Source organism: Grosmannia clavigera, assembly GCF_000143105.1.
Source record: "Grosmannia clavigera kw1407 unplaced genomic scaffold GCSC_140, whole genome shotgun sequence".
Taxonomy (NCBI): Eukaryota; Fungi; Ascomycota; class Sordariomycetes; order Ophiostomatales; family Ophiostomataceae; genus Leptographium; species Leptographium clavigerum.
The window spans coordinates 412,320-433,144 of record NW_014040801.1 but is presented as its reverse complement, the minus strand read 5'-3'; the positions used below and the strand labels follow the sequence as shown (position 1 = coordinate 433,144).

At 52.7% G+C, this 20,825-nt stretch overlaps 6 protein-coding genes across 6 annotated transcripts; 3 read left to right on the top strand and 3 right to left on the bottom strand.

Annotated features, from left to right (window-relative positions):
* Positions 1-7,822: 7,822 nt before the first annotated feature.
* Positions 7,823-8,254, top strand: CMQ_610 (uncharacterized protein; the record flags this gene model as incomplete). Its single annotated transcript, XM_014317689.1, has 1 exon — positions 7,823-8,254. One exon carries the CDS (start codon positions 7,823-7,825, stop codon positions 8,252-8,254), a length of 432 nt encoding a protein of 143 aa, XP_014173164.1.
* Positions 8,255-9,365: 1,111 nt separating this feature from the next.
* Positions 9,366-11,570, bottom strand: CMQ_1237 (glutaminyl-tRNA synthetase; the record flags this gene model as incomplete). Its single annotated transcript, XM_014318316.1, has 5 exons — positions 9,366-9,449; positions 9,535-10,376; positions 10,446-10,964; positions 11,039-11,120; positions 11,184-11,570. 5 exons carry the CDS (start codon positions 11,568-11,570, stop codon positions 9,366-9,368), a joined length of 1,914 nt encoding a protein of 637 aa, XP_014173791.1.
* Positions 11,571-12,256: 686 nt separating this feature from the next.
* On the top strand, positions 12,257-13,325 carry CMQ_1521 (phosphotransferase enzyme family protein; the record flags this gene model as incomplete). Its single annotated transcript, XM_014318600.1, has 2 exons — positions 12,257-13,167; positions 13,232-13,325. 2 exons carry the CDS (start codon positions 12,257-12,259, stop codon positions 13,323-13,325), a joined length of 1,005 nt encoding a protein of 334 aa, XP_014174075.1.
* Positions 13,326-14,085: 760 nt separating this feature from the next.
* On the top strand, positions 14,086-16,231 carry CMQ_731 (uncharacterized protein; the record flags this gene model as incomplete). The annotated part of the gene is made up of 4 exons (XM_014317810.1): positions 14,086-14,164; positions 14,777-15,208; positions 15,359-15,450; positions 15,770-16,231. The coding sequence occupies 4 exons, from the start codon at positions 14,086-14,088 to the stop codon at positions 16,229-16,231; spliced, it is 1,065 nt and encodes a 354-aa protein (XP_014173285.1).
* A 359-nt stretch (positions 16,232-16,590) lies between these two features.
* CMQ_1549 (carbonic anhydrase) lies at positions 16,591-17,313 on the bottom strand (the record flags this gene model as incomplete). The annotated part of the gene is made up of 4 exons (XM_014318628.1): positions 16,591-16,812; positions 16,888-17,027; positions 17,101-17,138; positions 17,216-17,313. The coding sequence occupies 4 exons, from the start codon at positions 17,311-17,313 to the stop codon at positions 16,591-16,593; spliced, it is 498 nt and encodes a 165-aa protein (XP_014174103.1).
* A 349-nt stretch (positions 17,314-17,662) lies between these two features.
* CMQ_733 (glycosyl group 2 family protein) lies at positions 17,663-20,163 on the bottom strand (the record flags this gene model as incomplete). Its single annotated transcript, XM_014317812.1, has 2 exons — positions 17,663-18,136; positions 18,193-20,163. The coding sequence occupies 2 exons, from the start codon at positions 20,161-20,163 to the stop codon at positions 17,663-17,665; spliced, it is 2,445 nt and encodes an 814-aa protein (XP_014173287.1).
* Positions 20,164-20,825: the final 662 nt, after the last annotated feature.

Here is a 20,825-nt window from a genome sequence, read left to right as displayed (position 1 = left end):
GGGTGAAGGGGGGAGAGGCAAGGGGGCGGCAGAGAGGAAAATGAAGAGGGGCTGAGGACAAGCAAAAAAGCAAGAGGCAATGCTTTCTACCATGGAAATCGCTTCGTGCAGAACCAGCGACCTGGGATGAGCGAGCTGAAGAGGTTGCCGTCTGCTCCGACCAGTCTAGCACACGAACTTGATCACAGCGCAGAAAACGAGAACAAATGTAGAGCAACAGCAAGAGGGCGGCTGATGCTTGCCTCTCCCTACGAGAAGAGCCGGTGGCCCAAGCTCCATGCAGACGGCAGTCTACATACTATGTAGTAAGATACGCGCACATATACTAGCAGCCTTTGCGGAGTACAGCGAACGTACTCGCACAGAACGCTAGTAACATACATACACGGCGTTTGACTATCATGTATGTTCCATTTTCAGCTGGCTTGAAATCGGGGTTGGAATGGCTGCAATGTCTGAGATGCATCTTACAAGACAAAATACGCAAGTGGAGCACGGGAAGGATGCCGTGTTCCCATTGCAAATCATATGTAAAATAGGAAGAGCTGCGGTTCCCCGGTTGAAACGTTGCCCAGCAGCTCGAGCGGTCAGAGAGGTGCGAACGGCAGCAGGCAGCAGGCTGTCAGAAGTGCAGCAATACTACGCAGCGGCGACTCCAGCGCAGACAGCCTCGACATACGTGTTTGCACGAGCTGCATCGCCCCTGCCGCATCAGCTCAGACGGCATGGCACCTCCTTCCGGCGTGTTACTCGGGCCAATGTGCGTGGTGCGCACAAGCGCCATGATAAGCCTGCGGGAGAAAAGTTTGGGCTGGTCGCATCGAATCCTGCACAAGATGTAAGATCGGAAAACACATCCGCCAATAAAGACAGAAAAAGCAATGGAACGATGGATGGCGATGGGCGAAAAAAGCAACGAACCCTCCCCCCCCCAAAAAAAAATAAAAAATAAAAAGCAAAAAGCAACAAGGGCTATCGCTTAGGGCGTACTCTGCAAAATCCAGGGATAACAAAACCACCCGGCATCTGGCCAACGAACCTAGAGTCAGACACTAACAGGTCGAGGAACGGAGTCCAAATCGACGGCTCCCGTCTTCCGAGTCGAGTAGCGGCTGTCCGGCCCAATTCGGCCCCATTTGGACCCGCAAGAGGCAGCCGCCTTTCCTTTGGGGTGTGCTTCCTTTTTCCCCTATTGCTGTCTCTTGTGATTCTTGGTTTCCGTCCTGCAGCGGCAATCATCCGAGAGACAGTCCACTGGGTTTTGCCCCATACTTTGATGGCATAAAAGAGCCGATCTTGAGGGCGTACGTCGTAAATCGCAACAGGGTAGGATCGCCGCCTCCAGTCAGCTGGACTGGTCCACCGTCCCCCAGACGTGCCGGCAAGAGAGGAAGAAGGAAGTCGGGCCATTTGGTTGAGTGTGTTTGCATGTCTCGGGCCGGTTGCCTCGTTGGAGAAAGTCGAGTCCGGCGCCAAGATGGCCAGAATGCGTGCCGCTCGTCGTTGTATGGCGGCGATGCAAGGCAGTGTTGGTCGTCCTGTTTGACCTCCTGGGGCCGGTTCATGCGGTTGCATTCGTACTTGATTAAACCTGTCTGGACAACGGGTCGACGGGTCCAGTATCCGCTGCTTGGGTATGTTTGAGAATTAGCCCCCAAGGGGGGATGGGGAATGGGGATCACTCTTTCCTTTCTTTTTCGCCTGTCTCTCGTCTTTTTCAGTCGCGAACCCCTGTCGAGAAGTGCGAAAGTATCCGTACGGGGCAGAACAAAACAGAAATAGGTACATAGTACGCACGCTAGGGGAAAGACCCGCTGTAGCCGTCTGCCGCGAAAGGGCCCCGTCAAGCAGGAGGAGGATCGAGTACGGAGTACGACGAGGGTCTGTTTCCCTCCAGTCGGGTGACTCTACAAATGGTACGGAGCAATTTACGATTCGGCGGGTTTCTGGCTCGTGAAGAGGGCTGAGCCGTGAGATTTGGTGTGGTATCCAACGGAGCCCAGTTTGTGTCCCCGCGGAAGAGCTGGCGAAAAAGACGCCTTCCTGGTCCGTACTCTGGTCCGTCAGCCAGGCCACCAACTGGTCACCAGACAGGATGCAAGTACTCGTACTCGGTACTTGCGTGTCGCACTCAAGCCGGACGTGTGCGCGCGATACTATGTACGGCCTACTACTGCTAGCTCTCTTTCTCGAGTGAGGCGGCTTCGTTCGGTGGGACGGTACCTGAGCGACGGAACCAGGTGGGCCCCTGTCAGCAGGGGGAGTACAAGCTGCCACCCGCTAAACCGTACTTTGGCTCGGGGTGGGCGACAGGGAGGGAAGGGGAAGGGGAAGGGGAAGGGGGGGTTGCTTTACCGAGAAAGGGCCTAGAGTCTGCAGTTCCAGGACTGTGTATGGGGTACGTACATAGCATCTTTTTATTACTCGTATTTCGTGAGGATGAGCAGAGGAAGGTGCGTCTGGGTAACATCCTATCTTACCACACACACATCCCAGCGCTGCAAAGACAAAAATCAAATGCGAAAAAGGATAGAGCTGTGCTCTGCTGTGAGATTGGGATTTGATTGCCAAAAAAAAAGAAAGTAGAGATTTTCGTTTGTGTGCTGCACTGCACGCTGTGCGCCGACGCTGCGCCGACTCCCACGTCGACAGGCTCATGCTTTCCGGCGGACTTCCCTTTGGCATTCCCCATCGACAGACCATCCGGAAGGAGTGCTCTCCTCACTCTTCTCACCCTGCCCTGTTTCCTGCTCACAGTGGATAGCTCTCTCGCCCGGGCCTCTCCTTCTAGAAGCCACATCGTCTTCTCTTCAACCCCTGCTGCTTCTCGCTGCCGGGAGCTCCTTTCCTCTCTCATCTTATCCACAAGCAGGTGACCCTCCTACCCAAGAGAAAAAATCGGGTGCCAACGACCGGCGCTCCCAAGCCGCCCTGCAGGTGGCTCCTACCCTCCCGGTCTGCTGTACCTGGCAGCTTCCCATTTCCCAGAGGCAACAAAACAATCGACGATTTTAACGCCACGCCCCCTCACCCTTGGCACCCCAGCGCGCGCCAACTTCACACACCCCCTATTCTTCTTTTTTGGTTTTCTGATTTGATTTGCGCTTGTTTCGTGAAGTTACGCCTCGCTGTCTCCCTATTTTATTTTTCCTCCCATCCCCCCCCTGCGCCTCATCTCGAAAACGCACAAAAGACTGGCCACCCCCAGCTTCATGACTCTCCTTAGCCTGCCGTTCATTCTCATCCCTTCAGTTCCTTCTTAATACCACCTTCTGTCTCTCTTCTAATACTTATATCTCACCTCGCCTCACCCACATCAACACTTCTCTACTTCGCCAATCACCCCCGACTTCAAGACACTGTCTTTTCAGCTCCGTCTCTCACTGCTTGCCATCTGCCAATCTAGCCCAAGGCTACCTGCATACGACCTTCCAACCCACTTGGTAAGCACACCCGCTTCCTCCAGCTCTTCTGGCGCATTCCTCATGCTTCTGGTCTCGGCCTGCTTGCACGTTGCGAAGTCGTCCATGTGGAAGCCCATCGTTCCCCCGAGAGCACCTAACTGACGCAGACAAGGCCTTCAAACTCAAGTCCTCAACTCGCAAAGCCTTTTTGCGATCACACCACTCACAGCCCACATCCAAAGCTCAAGATCCACAATGGCCCAAACAGATGTGCAGGACCCCCTCAACATGGGCCGTGGCGCCTATGACACAACTGGCGTGCCGAAGCCGCCGCCGCCGAAGACCCGATAGATCAGCTACGAACAACACGATCAGCTATAAGATCATGGCCTGTGGCCATAGCAATCAGCTGTTCCGAAAACCGGCCTCGCAATCTCCATTGTCGCAAGATGCTTCGAGCTCCTGATACATCGTCAAGCAACGCACATTCCACCTCTCTGTGCCCTACGTGCCGACCTGTTGCCTCGAGGCCCTCAACCATTCGCCGATCAACCTCCACCAGATCGGGTGTACAACACTGTTCGCAAGCCCTGCTGTTGGCTGCCTGTTTCCAGCCACATTTCTATTCATCCATCTGGACATCTTTCTCTCTACACTTTTAATATGCTCCACACTTGGGCGAGAAAACGAAAGGACGAAGACATTACACGTTTCGGCTCGGTGCCACATAAATCTCTTGCTTCCCAGCAGCAAGGCTTGGGAAGGAGGAGGCCAACATTACAACAACAACACGAGACGAGGTCACTTGGTATCTTTCCGTTCAGTTTTGTGTGCATGGTACATCGTTTTGCGCTTGGCGTTTACTATAGACGGTTATTGGGTTCTGCTTTTTTGTCCAGCTTTCCTGATCAGGACGGTTGAATCACCTGTCACATCCGTCACTCGACAGCTGTCTGCTTTTTTTGTTTTTGTTTTATTTCATTTTCGTCGGTATGCGATAGAGTAGGACCTGGTCTAGAGGAAGAGGCCTGCGAGGGATCTACATCACTCTCGCCGAGCAGGATTTCATTTTTCATTTTGGGATGGGAGCAAAAACTGGATGGGTGGGAAAAATAATTGTTTTTGTTTTTGGGAGGGACCATGCATGCACATAGATAGACTGGGCTTACTGATTTTTCCTTCTTGGGTTTCTCGTCTCCGCGGACCAGAAACTCACCTGATGGGCGCTGCCTTTCCTTTCCACTTTTCTGCCACATATATCATATATCAGCTTTACTTTCTGCTTTTCGACACCTCTGTACGCATAATCGGGTTATATGGTCAGATCACTGGTCTCCATTAATGGCGGAACAGAGCCTTCAGTCTTCGAGTGGGAAAATAACTCTTGGGCTGGAACTAGGATGAATATCACCCAGCAGAAGCACCATTTTTTTAGAACATACGGAAAGGAGACTCGCTTCGCAGCGTTCAGAATTATAATATACCTTGACTGAGAACAGAGGAGCAATGAAACATGGAAGTGTGAAATTTACTGCATAACAATGACAACAGTCAAGACATCGAAACTCAGAAGCTGTACTAAGGGTAGAAGACGTGTTATTTCGGCTTCAAAAATACTTGTTGACTCAATGCTTAATTTTGTCGACTCCCTTTGCGCTGGTGTCAGAGAAAAGGGGTTCGTATCTTAACTTGTTCTGGTAGGCCTCCGTGTCTAACACAGCCAGCTGTCTGTTGGAAAGGAACCGGATTTTGATACAAGAAACGATTACATGCCCAACTGTCAGGGGATGGACAACTCCCTTGCCGCAAGCTGTTTGCCACTCCATTCATGCACGGAGTAAACCGGCTCTGGAAGGATAGTACTGCGTCCAAGGAGAGTTCAGCTGTCACTGATTCGCCTAGCAGGGGTTACGTTAGCCTCATACGGAGTAAAGTGCTTGCAGCTTTTAATAGCTTTCCCCCGGGTTGGCCGTGCTGGCCGGCCTTTTACGGGGTGATTACCGAACCAGCCTGCGACATATTGATAGGTCAAGCCGCGTACGACTTGGCTCATCGGGTGGCTTGGCTGACCTGTCAGATATACATCATACAAGCATGTGCACTCTGATACAACGAAAGACCAATATGATAGGGAAAAAACCCACTACATGGTGCCCCGTCTATGTTTCCTTTTTGGTCCGTTTCAGCCGCCCCTCCCCCCCTGAATGCTATTGGTATTAATGCAGGCTCGTAAGGGCCCAGTCAACGAGGACAGATAGAGAAAACAGCCCGAGTGATGAGAAGGAGCTCCCATCCCAGAGCCACGCTCCCGGGTCGGTGAAGCCCCCTGTTCGCCTGTCCTTATCGAGCAAGCTAGCTTCGGGACGGCTTCCCCGGCAGCCACAATCACAGTCACAGTTGCAATCACAACTAGAAAAAAAAAGAAAGAGACGGGCCAAGAATGTCATGTCTTTGCCAAAATCGCGATTTTTCCTGGCAGGAGTTGGCAGAGAAAGAAAGAAAATAGGGGAGGCGATAGTTACCGTGTCTGACATGCTTGCAAATTACGCTCGCTTTTTACAGTGTCCCATTTCGTTTATTTTGCGTATTGGCTGAAACATGACCGCGACCAACAAAACGATAGCAGCAGTGAGATCCTAATCATGACAAGGCTATCTCAGCCGACGCGCAGCCAGCGTCTTACATTCCTCGCCGACTTAAAACGATAAACTAGTCGTTATTTGTTTTCTTATTTAGTCTCTTCTCATCCCATTTCACATTTTCGGCGCCATCCTGTTAGCTGCAGGTGATCTGTCTGTTTCACAATCCATTCCTTCCTTGCTCATTTTGTCTTTCCGTTCCATTTTCACAGGGCCACCCCCAACGCCAAATATGTAAGCTTGCCTCTCCCGATGAGAGACATGATCACCATATTTCTTTTGGCCCTGCCCAGACTCACCGGTCCAACGCAAGCGTCAATGCAGTGATTCTCCTCGAGATCGTAAGGTCACTCCGTACATATTTTGTAGTTGTCGCAGATATTCTTGCGTCGTACTCCGTACTTCGCTTTGGTAGTTCCAGGAAATTTCAGGTCACGTGTACGAGCCCGTGACTACAGTGCACAGATATGTACAGAGTTTGAGGCTGATATGCACAGCTCCCCATCTTAAATAAAACTAAGCCGTCCCGCTCCGTGAAGGTCCGTCGAGCTGCTCATCTTTGATACCTGCGGCTCCGCTATCATATGGGAGCAAGTATCTTACCAGATTCATCGTCATGCAGCAGTCGTGGTTATCTTCACGTCGATAATTCATGCTGTAAACTGCGTGGTCAATGTCTGCCGAAGCTCATTTCTCGTCCTACGAGTAGACACATGCGGTCACTCAAAAAAAAAAAAAAAGTTTAGAGAGCACTTGGCCGGGTAAGAATTAGGTCATGCTGGCGACACACGCCACTTTTGCATTTCGCGAGTCATTCCGGTCGATGTTGTGTGAGCAGCACGGGGTCGTCACGCCGTTTTTATCACCAAACCAGTTGTCGGAAACAAGGAGATTGAAGCAACTGCTTGCGTTGTGCGTGCATGCCAAAATATAATGAATGCCGCAAGAGTTCCGGCGGTCGGGAATCCCGAATGATCACCGCCGTACGGAGTCCTATGTATCTTACTCTTACAAGCGTATGGCAGAACCACCGCCTAAATTCGCTACCAACTATATCGAACTCTCAAACAGCTCGGCCCAGCACCGTTCGCGACGGGACGAGGTTGAGTACTCCGTATCTGATCGGTAAACAGATTTGGATCAGCCGGCCGGACGTGAAGAGTTGCCGGTTGAACAGCAAAATGTGACTTTGTCCCGAGGTTAAAAGGAAAAGTAACAGCCGAAATATTACCATAAGAAAACAAAAAAGTGGACCGGTGCTGCTGCTCATGCTATAACCCCCGTATGACTCCTTCGTGCCCTGGCAGTCAGCGGTGCCATTTCGCACTATTATCGGGTTCTCACTGCCTTAGCCAGGGCTCATTCGCCTTCGCAGCCCAAAAAAGCAGGTCCGATTTCCGTGGCATTGCCGGATTGGCCGGTAGACCGGCCTAGTCTTTTATTCTTCTAGAATCTAGAACTGAAAGGCTGTAAGTACGGGTCCAGTTAACGAAAAGCCTCAGCGCCGCGCTCATTGACGTATTTTGTATTTAGAAGCACCTCTCCCGTTCCTTTCCTTTGCCCTCCGATCCTCACAACTATATGATACATTTTCTGTACTCCTCCTTGCATTCCCAATTGAAGAATGTCTTGTTTATGTGTTAAAATTCTATTGAAACATTTCGCTACAGACCGTCTTGATACCACTCGGTGACATCTTCAAGCTCACCTCCACCTTCAACTGAAATAAATAATATTGCATACCTTTTATACCTGGATTTGATACACACATACCCAACCATGCCCACCTTTTCTCAGGCTGCTTCTGCGGTTTCTTCAAACAGCACTCCGGTTACGCCTTCAAAGGGCTTCTGGTCTCGCCAGTTCATCATAGCTAGCCCTAATCCCAGTCAACGTCCTGAAGGCTGGCAGCTGGACCGGGCGCCCATGTGTCCCTGCCATGACTGCTGGGAAAATGAATCGCCATACCATGTGCCGCGTCCGAAGAAGGTGAAGAATACACCTGAGAAGATGGCGACTTCATCCGTTGCCTCGACATCGACACACTCCTTCATAAAAAGGTCGCCCTTGAAACTTCTTAAGAAACGCATCAGCTTCGACAGCATCGCTTCCGACTTGCGAACTCTTCACTATACCACGACCGCTACGACCATTGCCATGCCAGAGACGCCGGCCTCGTCACGCCCCCCATCCGTGTCAGAGAAGAACTAAATGAAGCTACGAAGCCGTCGCAACACGCCGCAGGCCAAAAAATAACGCGCCACAACCTAACACACTGGAGAGCTTTCTGCCCCCCTCACCGGATAACGGTAACCACACAAAAAGCATTGCTCATCAAGCACGTATTCAGTAGGACGAGAGATAGCGTCCCATGCTGATAGCGTCGAACAGCAGGGTTTTGAACCCATCCTGATGTAGAGAAAGCCAACGCAATTGGCTTGAGCTGTCTTGCTTGCGGAACCGCCCGTCTGATTCCTACCCATCGGAAGCTGTAGAAATCGACTAATCTGTCACGCGACAGCAAACAAAGTAACGAAAGAGCCACGACTGAACAAGAGGAAGATACCCCCATCCGCCATAGAAAACTGCAAATTAAATCTATTACCACAAAAACCTCGTGATCCTGAGATTACTCGGTGTGTGCATGCTACTCCGTATTCACCGGTATCTCTCTCCTACGATACGTACCACACGTGACAAACCCTTGAAATCTCGAAACAATGCAGAGTTTTCTGCATCAAAGCCAGAAACTGCTGAGATGGCATCTAGATGTTCACACAGTGTGGTCGGCTGCAAAATACCTTTCGTGAAGGAAGGCTTCTTAGTTACCTTTTCAAACGTCGTCAACCACCAATGAAAGGTCCTATAGTCTAGCGGTTAGGACATTGGATTCTGATATGTTCATATATTACATTCCAGTAGCCCCGGTTCGATTCCGGGTAGGACCTTTAACACAGAAAACATATTTTTTGTACTGACAGTTGCTTTTTGGCTCTTTCTTTACGAAAACACACCATAATAGTACAAATGCAAACACACCCTTTGGCTTGTGATCCAGATGTTTGTGGTAGACGTGATCTGTATACTACGTACTCCGTATGGCATTATTCGCATACAAGTTGCTGAGGTTACCTAGCCTCCGTATTAACTAGTATCCCCACCGGCAAGATACATGACCTGTTCGCTTTCTAAACTTGCCTGCTAACTAGCCTTACAAATGACTCCATGGAAACCTAACAGGCCCTCATCTACAGAATGATTCTTGGATCCGGAGATGGAGCCAGTAGGAAAAGGAGGTACGTGGCTTGCTTCAACACACAACTTAGTTCTTCTTCGCAGCATCCTCCTTTAAGGAGACAATCCGGTTTAGGATGATGTGGTCCTCCGTGCTGTCCGAGTCCAGTGCCTGCACGCAACAAAGGTTAGCGAATGCCTGTAAACTCTTGCATTGCCTTTGCAATTTAGGAAGAGTGTTGGTATTATTGACTTACAAAGTATGCCACTCTCATGGCCTGGAACCGGACGCTTTCCAGCTTCACATTTTCGCCACTTTCCTCTCCAGCCGTAGCCGGCCAGGGGGCCTTCCGCTTCACCTCTTCGAACCCGGTCTCGACGAGGGCCGAGGGGTAAACCGTCTCGCTCTCGGTGTTGATGTCGTTCAAAAAGCCACCTTCCGCAGCACTAGGCTCCTCGGATTTAAACAGGGCGCTGTGGATCCGAACCTCGACCTTGCGCGAACCCTCAGGCACCCATTGGATGTAAGTCTTGGGCTTCTTCGAGTCCCGGTCTACCACGGCGCGCACTTCCGTCACCAAGCCCGTGCTTGCGTCCTTTGTAAACGTTGTTGCACGGATTGGGTAGGGGATCTGCAGCAGACCGACGACCTTTCCGGGAGCTAGGCGGTAGTAGTCCGGGCTGTCAACTTCCCGGAAGTCCGAACGGTCAATGTACACAGTCTTCGTCAACTTTAGCTTGTGACTGCCCATATTGGGATCCTTTGGCGAGAAGGGAATGTCCAGCTCCTGTCCCTCAAGATCGCCAAGATCCTCCAGAACGACGGGGAGGGGGTCCAAGACGAGCATGACACGTGGAACTGTCGTCTCGAGGTAGCGCCGAACTGACTGCTCGAAGCGCGGGATCTGGATAATGGTCTGGGCCGTCGTGACGCCCAGCTCTGAAATGAACGACAGGATCGCACCAGGCGGTACTCCACGCCGACGAAGACCACCCAGCGTGTAAAGACGGGGATCGTCCCATCCGCGCACAATCTTGCGCTCAACAAGTTCGTGCAACGATCTTTTGCTCATGATCGTGCCGCTGATGTTGAGGCGGCCTGTGAGAAGCAACGTAAGCATCCAAGCACCTGAAGAGAGTTCTGAGGCGCTGCTCTAGGAGCACGTACCATATTCGCGCTGCATTGGCTCGTACACCCCCAAAGTATGGTTGAGCCATTCGTAGCTTTCCCGGGAGAGAATAAACTCAGTTGTGCAAAGACTGTGAGTGATTCCCTCAAAGCTATCACACAGGCAGTGCGTGAAATCGTATGTCGGGTAGATTCTCCACTTGTCGCCTGTGCGGAAGTGTGGTGTCTGGTTCTTGGGGATGCGGTAGGCGGCCAGGTCCCACATTTGGGGGTTACCGTTCTCGATGTCCTGCTTCATGCGCAAGAATGCAGTCTGGGGCTCGTACTTTCCGTCTCGCATATCCCGAAACTTGGTCAGGTTGGTCGCCACGTCCTGTTCGGCATGCGCGCATCGGTACCTTGGGCCCTCCTTGCCCTCCTTGCCGCCTCGCTGCAGCTTTATCTCTGCTTCCTGGCAATGGCACACATATGCTTTCTCTAATTCGATCAACTTTTCTGCCAGATCGTACAGCTTTTGAAAGTTATCGCTCGAATAGGTTATGTCGCAGGGTGTGAATCCTAAAGGTTTGATCGTCAATTAGACATCCTCAGACCGCAACATCAAATAGTCGGTATTTAGGGCCTTTGCTCACCGAGCCATCTTATTGTGTCCTCGATGGCCACAAAGTACTCTTCCTTCTCCTTGTCCGGGTTCGTATCGTCGAAGCGAAGGATCTTACAACGGTTAGCACCACCCACGGTTGATTCAATCCAAGCTCTAAGGCGGAATCCGCATACCGTCTTTCCACCATGAAACTTAGCAAACCCAAAGTTGACAGCAATAGCTTTTGCATGGCCCAAATGGAGAAATCCGTTGGGTTCGGGGGGGAACCGAGTCAGGACGTCCTTTGTAGGCCTCTCGTTGTACACCTCGGACAGAAAGCCTTGCTTGAACATGGCTTCGGGGTCGACCTGGGAATCCTGGTTGCTCTTTGGCTGTTTCGGAGCAGGCTTCGGCGTGCAGGCGGCATCAGGGTTGGCAGCTGCAGCCTTTGCACGGGCCGCCGATGCTTCCTTCTTGGCTCTCTTTTGCATCCGCTTCTTCAGCTCGTTCTTGGACACCATTTCACCCGTCTCGGGGTCCAACTGCAGCTTGGCAGTGGCTTCAACGATCGAGTCCGCCATGCTGTCCACTTTCGGTCCCAGTCCCGGGAAATGCTTTGGTTTGCTGGGGTGTTGACTCGCGTAAAGACGAGAAGTGAAATAGTCGTGGTTTTCTGAGTCACTAAGAGAAGGATTGGTGGGGTTGTGGCTCAAAGGAGTGAAGCAACAAGCGCGCACAGACCACTTTGAGTCGATAAGCGCGATAAGGCCCTGTCTTTCTTTCGAGTATTATGAGGGCCACCGCACCTTAATGCAGACTGTATGCAGAAAACAAAGCCGATATGAGCCCCTGAGACCCGTTGTACAGTACCTGGGAACTATATGAGAAGGAGGGGTACTTTTTCCAGTCACTCGAAGCTCGTGCTCGTCGTAATGCCACACTCACGTGATACACCGATCTGCGTCCATGACTTCATCGTCACTTCAGATCTCTGTCGCCTTTATGATTTGCCCAGTTCTTGAGTCTGAAACCGGTTCAGTTCCCAGTGGAGTGACACGGCATACAACTTATACACGCCAGTGTTACAATCTCCTGTGAAAAGGAAGGGGCCAAAGTTTCATGTTGCACAATCTTGTCTTCTTGAAATCCACAGAAAGACTTCAGAACTATCAACATCATACAAGTCCCTTCTGCTAGGTTTTGAAAGTTGGGATATAGCAAAAATACTTTATCAGTTATACGGCACTTAGGGCTTGGACATACCGCCATGGTTGGGGCCGACCCAGCCATCGTTACAGCCCTCGGGCTTGACCCTACGATGACGACCGCGCATGCACATGGCGGTTCGGGCTTTTCGTCGACTTTTAGAGTTACTGGCCACCAGGTTGGTACAGCTAAAGACGTGCAGTACTTCATCAAGACGGGGACTGGTCCGGAGGCCGCAGTCATGTTTCGCGGGGAGTTTGCTTCGCTCAACGCCATTGCTGATTCCGTGCCTTTATTCTGTCCTCGTGCCCACGCACACGGCCCATTGCAGGATCGAACCAGCGGTTATTTTCTGGCCACAGAATATCTGGATCTTGGCCGCTCTTCGGCAGGTGCAGGCTCTGGCCGCTCCTTCGCATCAAAGCTAGCGGAGATGCATCTCAAGGAGGCCACTGTGCAAGGTCCCAATGGCGAACGGTTCGGCTTTCCTGTGCCGACCTGCTGCGGCGCCACAGAGCAAGACAATTCCTGGGCTTCATCATGGGCTGATTTTTATGCCGAATGTCGGCTGCGGCACGTCCTCCGTGTTGGGCTGCGCAACAATGGGCCTGATACTGGGCTAGCAGAGGCAGTTGAGCGCACGGCGACTGTTGTGGTGCCACGGCTACTGCGAGATAGCCATCTCCAGCGCAGTATGCAGCGCGGTGGCGGAGACATCGCGGCTGTCGTCGTACATGGTGATCTGTGGGACGGAAATCATGGCTGGGGTCGCATCGTGCGTCCTGATGGTAGCAGCGACAGCGAAGAGGTGGTATACGACCCCGCATGCGTCTATGGCCACTCGGAGTACGAACTAGGTATTATGCGTATGTTTGGCGGGTTTGGCCGTGACTTCTGGTCAGAGTATGGACAGCTGGTGCCCAAAGATGAACCGGTGGGCGAATGGGAGGACCGGCTACAGCTCTACGAACTGTAAGTTGAGCACTGCCCGCACAGTAATATGGTTTCAGTTCTTTGAAGTGCACTAACATGACAGATACCACCATCTCAACCACTTTGCACTGTTTGGAGGCGGATACCGTAGTGGAGCCATGTCGATAATGCAGAAGGTGTTGACAAAGTATGGTTGAGCAACAATGTGCAATATGGCTGTTCTCATCGCAGTTTCTTGACACGATAGACCGAAAGGACGACGTAAGTCTGGAGACGAATGGGTAAAATTTATGCGCGCTGTATGTCAACCTTTAATGAAGTCCTTCTACTTGTTGTAAAACCCCCTTTTGGACTTGGGTGCAATCGCAAGGAATCTCTGTTCACAACACGCCGAAGGCATCAAACTTGCGTTGCATCGTATAATACAGGGCGCATTGTCCTGTCCGTACGAAGTATGGAGTAACCTGTAAAATGTAACGCTACCAGCTACATAAAAGGTCAACTAAGCGGGTCCAAAATCTAACGACCAGAAATGTTCTCTCGAAACGGGGCCATAGTTTAGTGGCTAGAATACCTCGTTGTGGCCGAGGAGACCCGTGTTCGATTCACGGTGGTCCCAGAACATCTGAATATTGCCACAATTTTTTTTGGCTTCTTCAATGTACGCTGTATAAGAAGTAGGCTTGCTCCTACTTTTCTACTTCACACTCGTTTAAGTGACCAGTGTTCAAGTTAAGGATCAAAACTTCATCAAAAAAAGGGATTGTACCCGCAAAGGAAGGTGTCGTCTTATTTTATTTAGCAAGGACTGATACTGATGTGATCTAAACTAGCTTCACAAGATCAAGCTACGGAGTACTCCGTACCTATTCTGTGATTCACCATCGAACACCAATCCGCACTACTCTTCGACACTACTCGCGCCTCACAACTTCTTTTTCGCCATAAGTTAATGCCATGTCCGACAACGTGGATTACAAAGCGTTATTCGAGAAAGACAAGCGACTTCGCCTGCTCGCCGAGGAAAAGAGCGAGCGTGGGTTTCCTTTTCCGAATTGTACACCCTCTTCCTCTCTCTGTCTGACACTTTCCTATTCTTTGTAGCCCAGGCCTTCAAACCGTATATTGTGCAGATCTCACGTCTACATACGTATCTGCCATGACTTATTCCTCTGCCTCGACCCCTTCCATCAAGGTCGGTAACCAGGGAATCTGGCACGCGAGCAACGACTTCGGGACACACAAGCATTCATGGCAAATACTACCCTTCAAATCTGAGAGTGTGGTCCGATTTTCCTGATCTCCAGGCGACTGTCTTCTCCCACATCTGTACTAAACTCGATGACACCAAGAAAGAACTTCCTTCCCATATACAGGTGCAGCAAGGGGAGGAGCGTCTGCTCAATTTTATCGACTTAAATGCTCTTCAAACGAAATTGTTTCAAAGTGCAGCCAAGACCTCAAGATTCCTGGATGCTGCCCTTAAGTTGCCCGCCTCACATGTTATGAAACAGTACCTCGATCTGCGGATGTTTTGGAGATAATTCGGGGCCTCTTGGCGGAAGATTATGTTGTCTCACACGGGAGGCCTTGCAGCGGCGTGTCCGATCACAGAGTGACAAGACGCTTTCTACCCTGGTTGATGCAGGCGGCAGCACCGGCGCTGGCTCTTCCTCGAGGTCTGTCAGGGCTGCTAGGAAAAGCTACCTAGCCTATGCATTTTCCCGGACGTACTACTACATGCTTCTCTCGGGCATCGAGTTTGGGTACTTGGCCACAGGCGAGACGCTCGTGTTGCTGCGCATTCCCGAAGACGAGCCCACGACACTACTCTACCACTTTTGTGGCTATCCTGTTACTTCACCTCAGGACAGGTCTTCCTACGCACCGCCTGGCGCCACGAAGCCTGCGTCGGTGGCTACGGATCCTGTCAGCGAAGTGGAGCTGGCCAAGCTGGCAATCGCACAGCTCTGCAGCTTGTGCATTCTGGCATCGAATTCACCCGTTCGGCCGGATGCGTGGATAGCACGCGCCCTGGCTGGTGTGGCTACATACCCCGAATCGCCATCCTCAATCACCGGTTCCCGACCAGAGAGTCCCTCGTCTCTCGGTCGACGAGCCAGGAGAAATGACGGGGATGACAGCGACGACAACGACGAAGACACTGATGCTGACGACAGGAGCGTTGACGGTCGATACAATCTGCGAAGACGCTTTTTGCATCCGCTAGGAGACGGCGGTTCGAAAGCCCGGAGGCCATCTCTACTGCAGCAGGACTACACGACTGGTCACACTCTCCCGGCCACAACCAGCTGGAGAGATGTACCGGTTACCAAGCCAATTCTGCCTACTGTACCCAAGCTTGCTTGCTTGGACTAGCAAACGGCTGGGACAAGGACCCGAACCGTCCAAATCATCATTTCCACAACCAGAGCTTAGCGGCTGCGGCCCCAGTCCAGGAAGGAAAACACGCAATAACACAGGTCCAGCTGGCAGAGTTGATTAAACAGCAGCTACTGCAGGCCCCCGGGGCCGACTGCGAATGTCTTTCAAAACGTGACTACAGAGGGGCGATCGATCGGCTGGCTCTTCAAAATCACGCTGACCGGCTTCGGCTACACACCACTACCGACGGCTGAAGGACGAAAAGCGGATTTATGCCGGCCTGCAGGCGCCGCAAGGCGTGCTCATCCCCGTATTTCTCGGCCTATTGAAGCTAGTGGTACCATATCCACTTCCGGTCAAGTTCACGGTGCTGCCATACATGATGCTGATGTCGTATGCAGGCGAGTCAGTCTATTTTGCCACAGCCGAAGATGACGACATGGTGGACTTCAGCCAGGAGGTGGATCGCACGCTGCAGGACCTGGCGAACTTGGGCCTGTATGACAGCGACGATAACGAGGCCAATGTCACCTGGTGCAAGGACACGCGACGAGTCATGAAAATTGACTTTGAGCGTGCCCACCTGACCCTAGGCTCTCACCAGGGCAGTCTTGGACCTCCGACGCCGGCATCGGCAGAACCAGGAGCACAGCACCTCGCATTACGCAAGCGGCAGTACAGCACAGAGAGGCCAGAAGTAAGCGTGCTGAATGCATAGCGATTCCAGTCTGACGATATCCCAGTGATTGTGAATTGCATGCTAAATGGAAGATGAATCCACATATCTGGCCCAATGCCTTTCCTTCCCCTAACTGCGCTATCACCCCGTCATGACTAACGTGGAAATGGGTTATGGGAAACGGTAGATAGTAAACATTGGACAAGCTAGCTCTACGGGCCGCAAAGTAAACATAAATAGCGTAATTGGCTTCTTGAGGTTTCCCCAAATGTTTGTTCTGGTTCAGCTTTCACCCGTCCGATAGCCAGGTGGCTTAGAACTGTTGTTCATGTTCACTTGTCGGAACGTGAAACCGTTCACCAAAATGCTTGATGAGAACACCACAAGAAGCTAAGCTGTCAGACCTTGACAATCTTGCCTGTCTCGACCTCGTAGACGTAACCGGTGATGGGGACGTCGAGGACCAAGGGGCTGCTCTTGAGGACGGCGATATCGTCGGTGACACTCTGCTTGACGTCGCTAAAGGGTAGGAAGGCAATGTGGTCTGCCTTGTGGCCGAGGTCCTTTTCGATTTTCGTACGGATTTCGGCGTCGGAAAAGGTGAGCATGCCGCAGTCGGTCTAAGACGACGACCGAGCGTCAAAAAGAGGCACAGCCCAAAGACAATGAAAAAGGAAAGGAGGAGAGCCTCTTACGTGGTGGATGACGACAATCTCGCGCGTGCCTAACAGCTGCTGAGAGATGATGACGGAGCGCAGGGCCTCGACGGTCCTTCCGCCGGCATTGCGGATGACGTGGGCATCGCCCTCTTCCAGCCCAAGGGCTTTTGCCGGATCTGTCAAGGGAGCAGAGTGGTCAACGAGAGAGTGGAATGAACAGTACTCTGCAGACAGACAGAGGCTACCCACCAAGACGGGCATCCATGCAGGTCACTACTGCCACCTTTCTGCGAGGGCTGTTAGCTGACTAATACATTTCACATTGTAATACGACCGCTTGGGCGGAGCGATGAGACTCTGTTACCGGGCGGGAGGCAGGGGTAGCTGGCCCTTTTGAAAAGACGATGCATAAGCCTTATTGGCCTGTTCGAACTCGGAAGCGACCTTGTTTGCAGGAGCCATGACGGTGATTGCGGTTGGACAATGAGACGGGGGGTATAACAGGGAAAATTATAACGGATTGAATGTTGGTCAGGGAGGAAGAGATGCAAGAATCGGGATTCTGGGATACATGAACTGGGAAAATGGCCATCCCAGCCAACAGGTCAAAGACGCAAGCAGCTCGGCTTCTGACGTGATTATAGGACCGGCTGCTGCCATTGGACACTGACACCAGCAGACGCTAAGGCATGACGAAGATGCAAAGGTTAGATTCTATCTATGTACTCTATATTCCAGTATGATATCCAAACGCCCCCAATGCTAATTATGGTAATAAAGGTAAAAGGTATGTTCACGTGATATGCGCCAATTAGACCATGCTCTGGGACCAGCTGGTTTTGCGAAGAAGACTGCCCGGCCTTTGAACCATTTCCGGATCTCTGATATGCACAGCTCGTTGGGCCTGTGGCCAGAAGCATGGCTGGGCAGTAATATTGGTGTTGTTGCTGTCCTCGCCGATGGTGATGACGGTATCGGATGAATCTGACGACGACAAGTCGCGAATGTGATGCCCGAGGATGGGCTCCTGGGCGCGGGGATGGACGGCCGTGATAGCAGTCATGCGACGGCCATTCTTGAGATTATCGCTGTCGTCGTCAGAGTCGTGGATGCTGGTGGTGCGGAAGAGGGCGGGGGTGGTCTCTTCGAGGCGCAGGACAACCTCGACGGCCTTTTCGTCCTCGACGACCTTTGGATGGCGCCGGGCAAAGTAGCGGGCATACTTGAAGAGAGACCAGTAGCAGCTAGCGACGTTGATGGCGGAGAGGGCCATTTTGTAGGGCATCTATAGAGGTGTGAGTGGGAGAGAAAAAGGAAAAGGAAGAAAGAAAACAAACTCACGTAGTAGACGAGGCAGACTGTCCAGCTGACGCTTTCATTGCGTCTGCGCAGATGGACGAGGTTGAAGATGATAATGTTGATGTAGTAGAGGACGAGGGTGGCAGCGAAGAGGTAGGCGCTGAAGGCCGGCTGGACCACAAAGGAGATGGGCAGGACAAAGGGGGCGAGCAGGTAGAGCAGAGTCTCATAGACCTCCTGGAGGACGAACAGCTTGGCGCCGAGCTCCCACCAGCCAAGCCGCCAGCTGGTGAGGACGTAACCGAGGTTGTACCACATGCCGTTGACAAAGAAGAAGTTCCAGCGAGAGAAGCGCTGGCGGAAGACGGTCATCTCGCCAAAGCCGCCGCGGCTGGCGGCCGGCGCGCTATAGAACACGGCCGCAGGCGTCTCAGTCTGGACAAAGACGGCAGTGCACATGGTGATGCGACCGCCGAGACGGCGGCAGCTGTGGCCGAAGAACCAGTCCTCGGACACGGAGAAGCCGGGATGGTCATGAAACGTGCGGATGAGAAAGCGGCGATCCCAGAGCGATATGGCGCCGTGCGGAAATGTGGCACTGCCGATGCGGCCAGCGAACGCGCGCTGTAAGCCCGAGATCTTGTACTCGAGGTCCTGGGCCTGCTGACACCAGGTGCCGGGATCGGGACCGGAGCCGGAGCCGACATCGGCCCGACCGACGCTCTTGATCGTGTAGCCGACGCACTGCACGCGACCGGTCAGCCGCTCGGACACGACCGGGAAGCTCGGTGGCAGCGCACAGTCGTCGTCGATCAGCAGCACGTTGCGGAAGCCCCGGGCAGCGTGACAGCCCACAAACTGCGCCACAATCTTGGACCCGACCGGCGACCAGATGTGGTTCACGCCGTACGGCCGGCACACAGCCTCGGTGTCGTCCAGCGGCGCCGGCGCATTGCCGTTGGCAATCACAAAGATGTGCGATGGTGGAAAGATGCGCAGCGCCGCCTGCAGCGTTGGCCCGATGATCCTCGCCGACTTGTAACACGGGATCAGCAGCGCCGTGTCGCTAACGCCGGGACGGAAGGCCGGCGCGATGGTGTGGCTGGTGTGGCTGGTGACGGCACTTTCGGCACTTTCGGTGCTTTCGGTGCTTCGGCGCCCGTCTGCATCTTTGATCATCGCCTCCTCCTCATAGAAGATCAGCAGCGGCGCAAAGGCCAAGAAAAAGGCTACGCCCATCGTGATGGACCAGCCCCAGACCGGCGTCAGCTTATTGGCAAACACCCAGTACAACCAGTAGACGGCGCCACGCCACAACGGCAACCCCACGAGCACAAAGTACACAAACGCCAGCAGCGTCGTGTAGACGGCATATTCAAACAGCACGCGCATCCATGGCTTGCGATCCAGCTCGACGCCGCGCGTCTTGGCCCGCTCGTATGTCTCGTATATGCTGCTCCGCTGCCGGATCCGAGAGTTTTGCATCTCAGCCACTAGCTCTCCCTCCTCGCTGCTCTCCTCCACCTCCTCTTCAAAGACCAGTCTTGATCCCGGAAATTGTACCGTGCCCAGAGCATCTGACAGCGTCAGCTCCGATGCTGCTTGCTCCGTGAGCCCATAGTGACTGACTCCCAGCGCCAGCGCCGGTGACACCCGGCTGGCCCTCTGTGCCTCTTCCAGCGTGGCTGGGTCACTCGTCTTGCGTGGCCGTCCGATCCAGCTGTTCTGCTGCTGCGGAACCGGTTGCTGCTCGAAGATGTTGCTCCATGGCCGTGGTCTGGGTGCGACTGTGGCTTCTGCTATTACCGTCGGCCGTCCGGCTGCTCCTCCGCGTCCCACGCTCTGACGCTTACTGGCCGTCCGTCGGATGGCCGTCTGCATAGGTCCATGGCCCTCCAGCTCCTGGTCACGACGAAACGGCGTCCAGTCTCGGCCGCCTCGTGTCGTCGCGATCAGCGAGTCCGGCACGACAATGTCGGCCACCCGAACCGACTTCTGCCTCTTGATAGGCATGGCCGAAAGTAGAGGTCGAGGAGTGATAAGGAAAAGGGACGGGGATGGGAGAGCTCCGTGGATTGTTTCGATGAAAGGTGCAATACAAGCTGCCTGCTCGAGCAAAGAAAATCTCTAAAACATCGACGGAACGAGAGTCAATGGACCACAACAGAAGACGAAGGACTGTGTTGAGTGAAAGGCGTCGACACGGAAGCAGAATGGCGGATATCCTCTCCTCTCTTCTCTCTTCTCTCTTCTCTCTCACGGCCGGAGAGCCTGGGGGATTTATATATTGGCCCACCAGTAGCGTATCTTTCTCGCACATAAATACTACTGGTGGGCAGACACGACCGGTCCCGCTGGTCCGTTGCTGTGCAAATTCAAACATCGTATTAAACCATTTTGCTAGTGGGTGGCCAAGACGGAGGCTCCCCTCCCCCTTCGGATGCGAGTGCTTCCTAGGTCGACTCCAATATACTATGTAGTCTCTTTCTAGTTCCAGGGGAAAAACGGGCGGGCTCCCACTAATACTATTGGTGCTTCACGTGGGCTGTCAGGTGACTGCACCGGCCACATTCTAAACCACCGGTGGCCAAACCTATCTTACATAGTATGCTCCACTACGCATCTCGGCCACAAATTTGGACTTTACTCGGCTGACCTCTCTTCTTGCTTTGTTT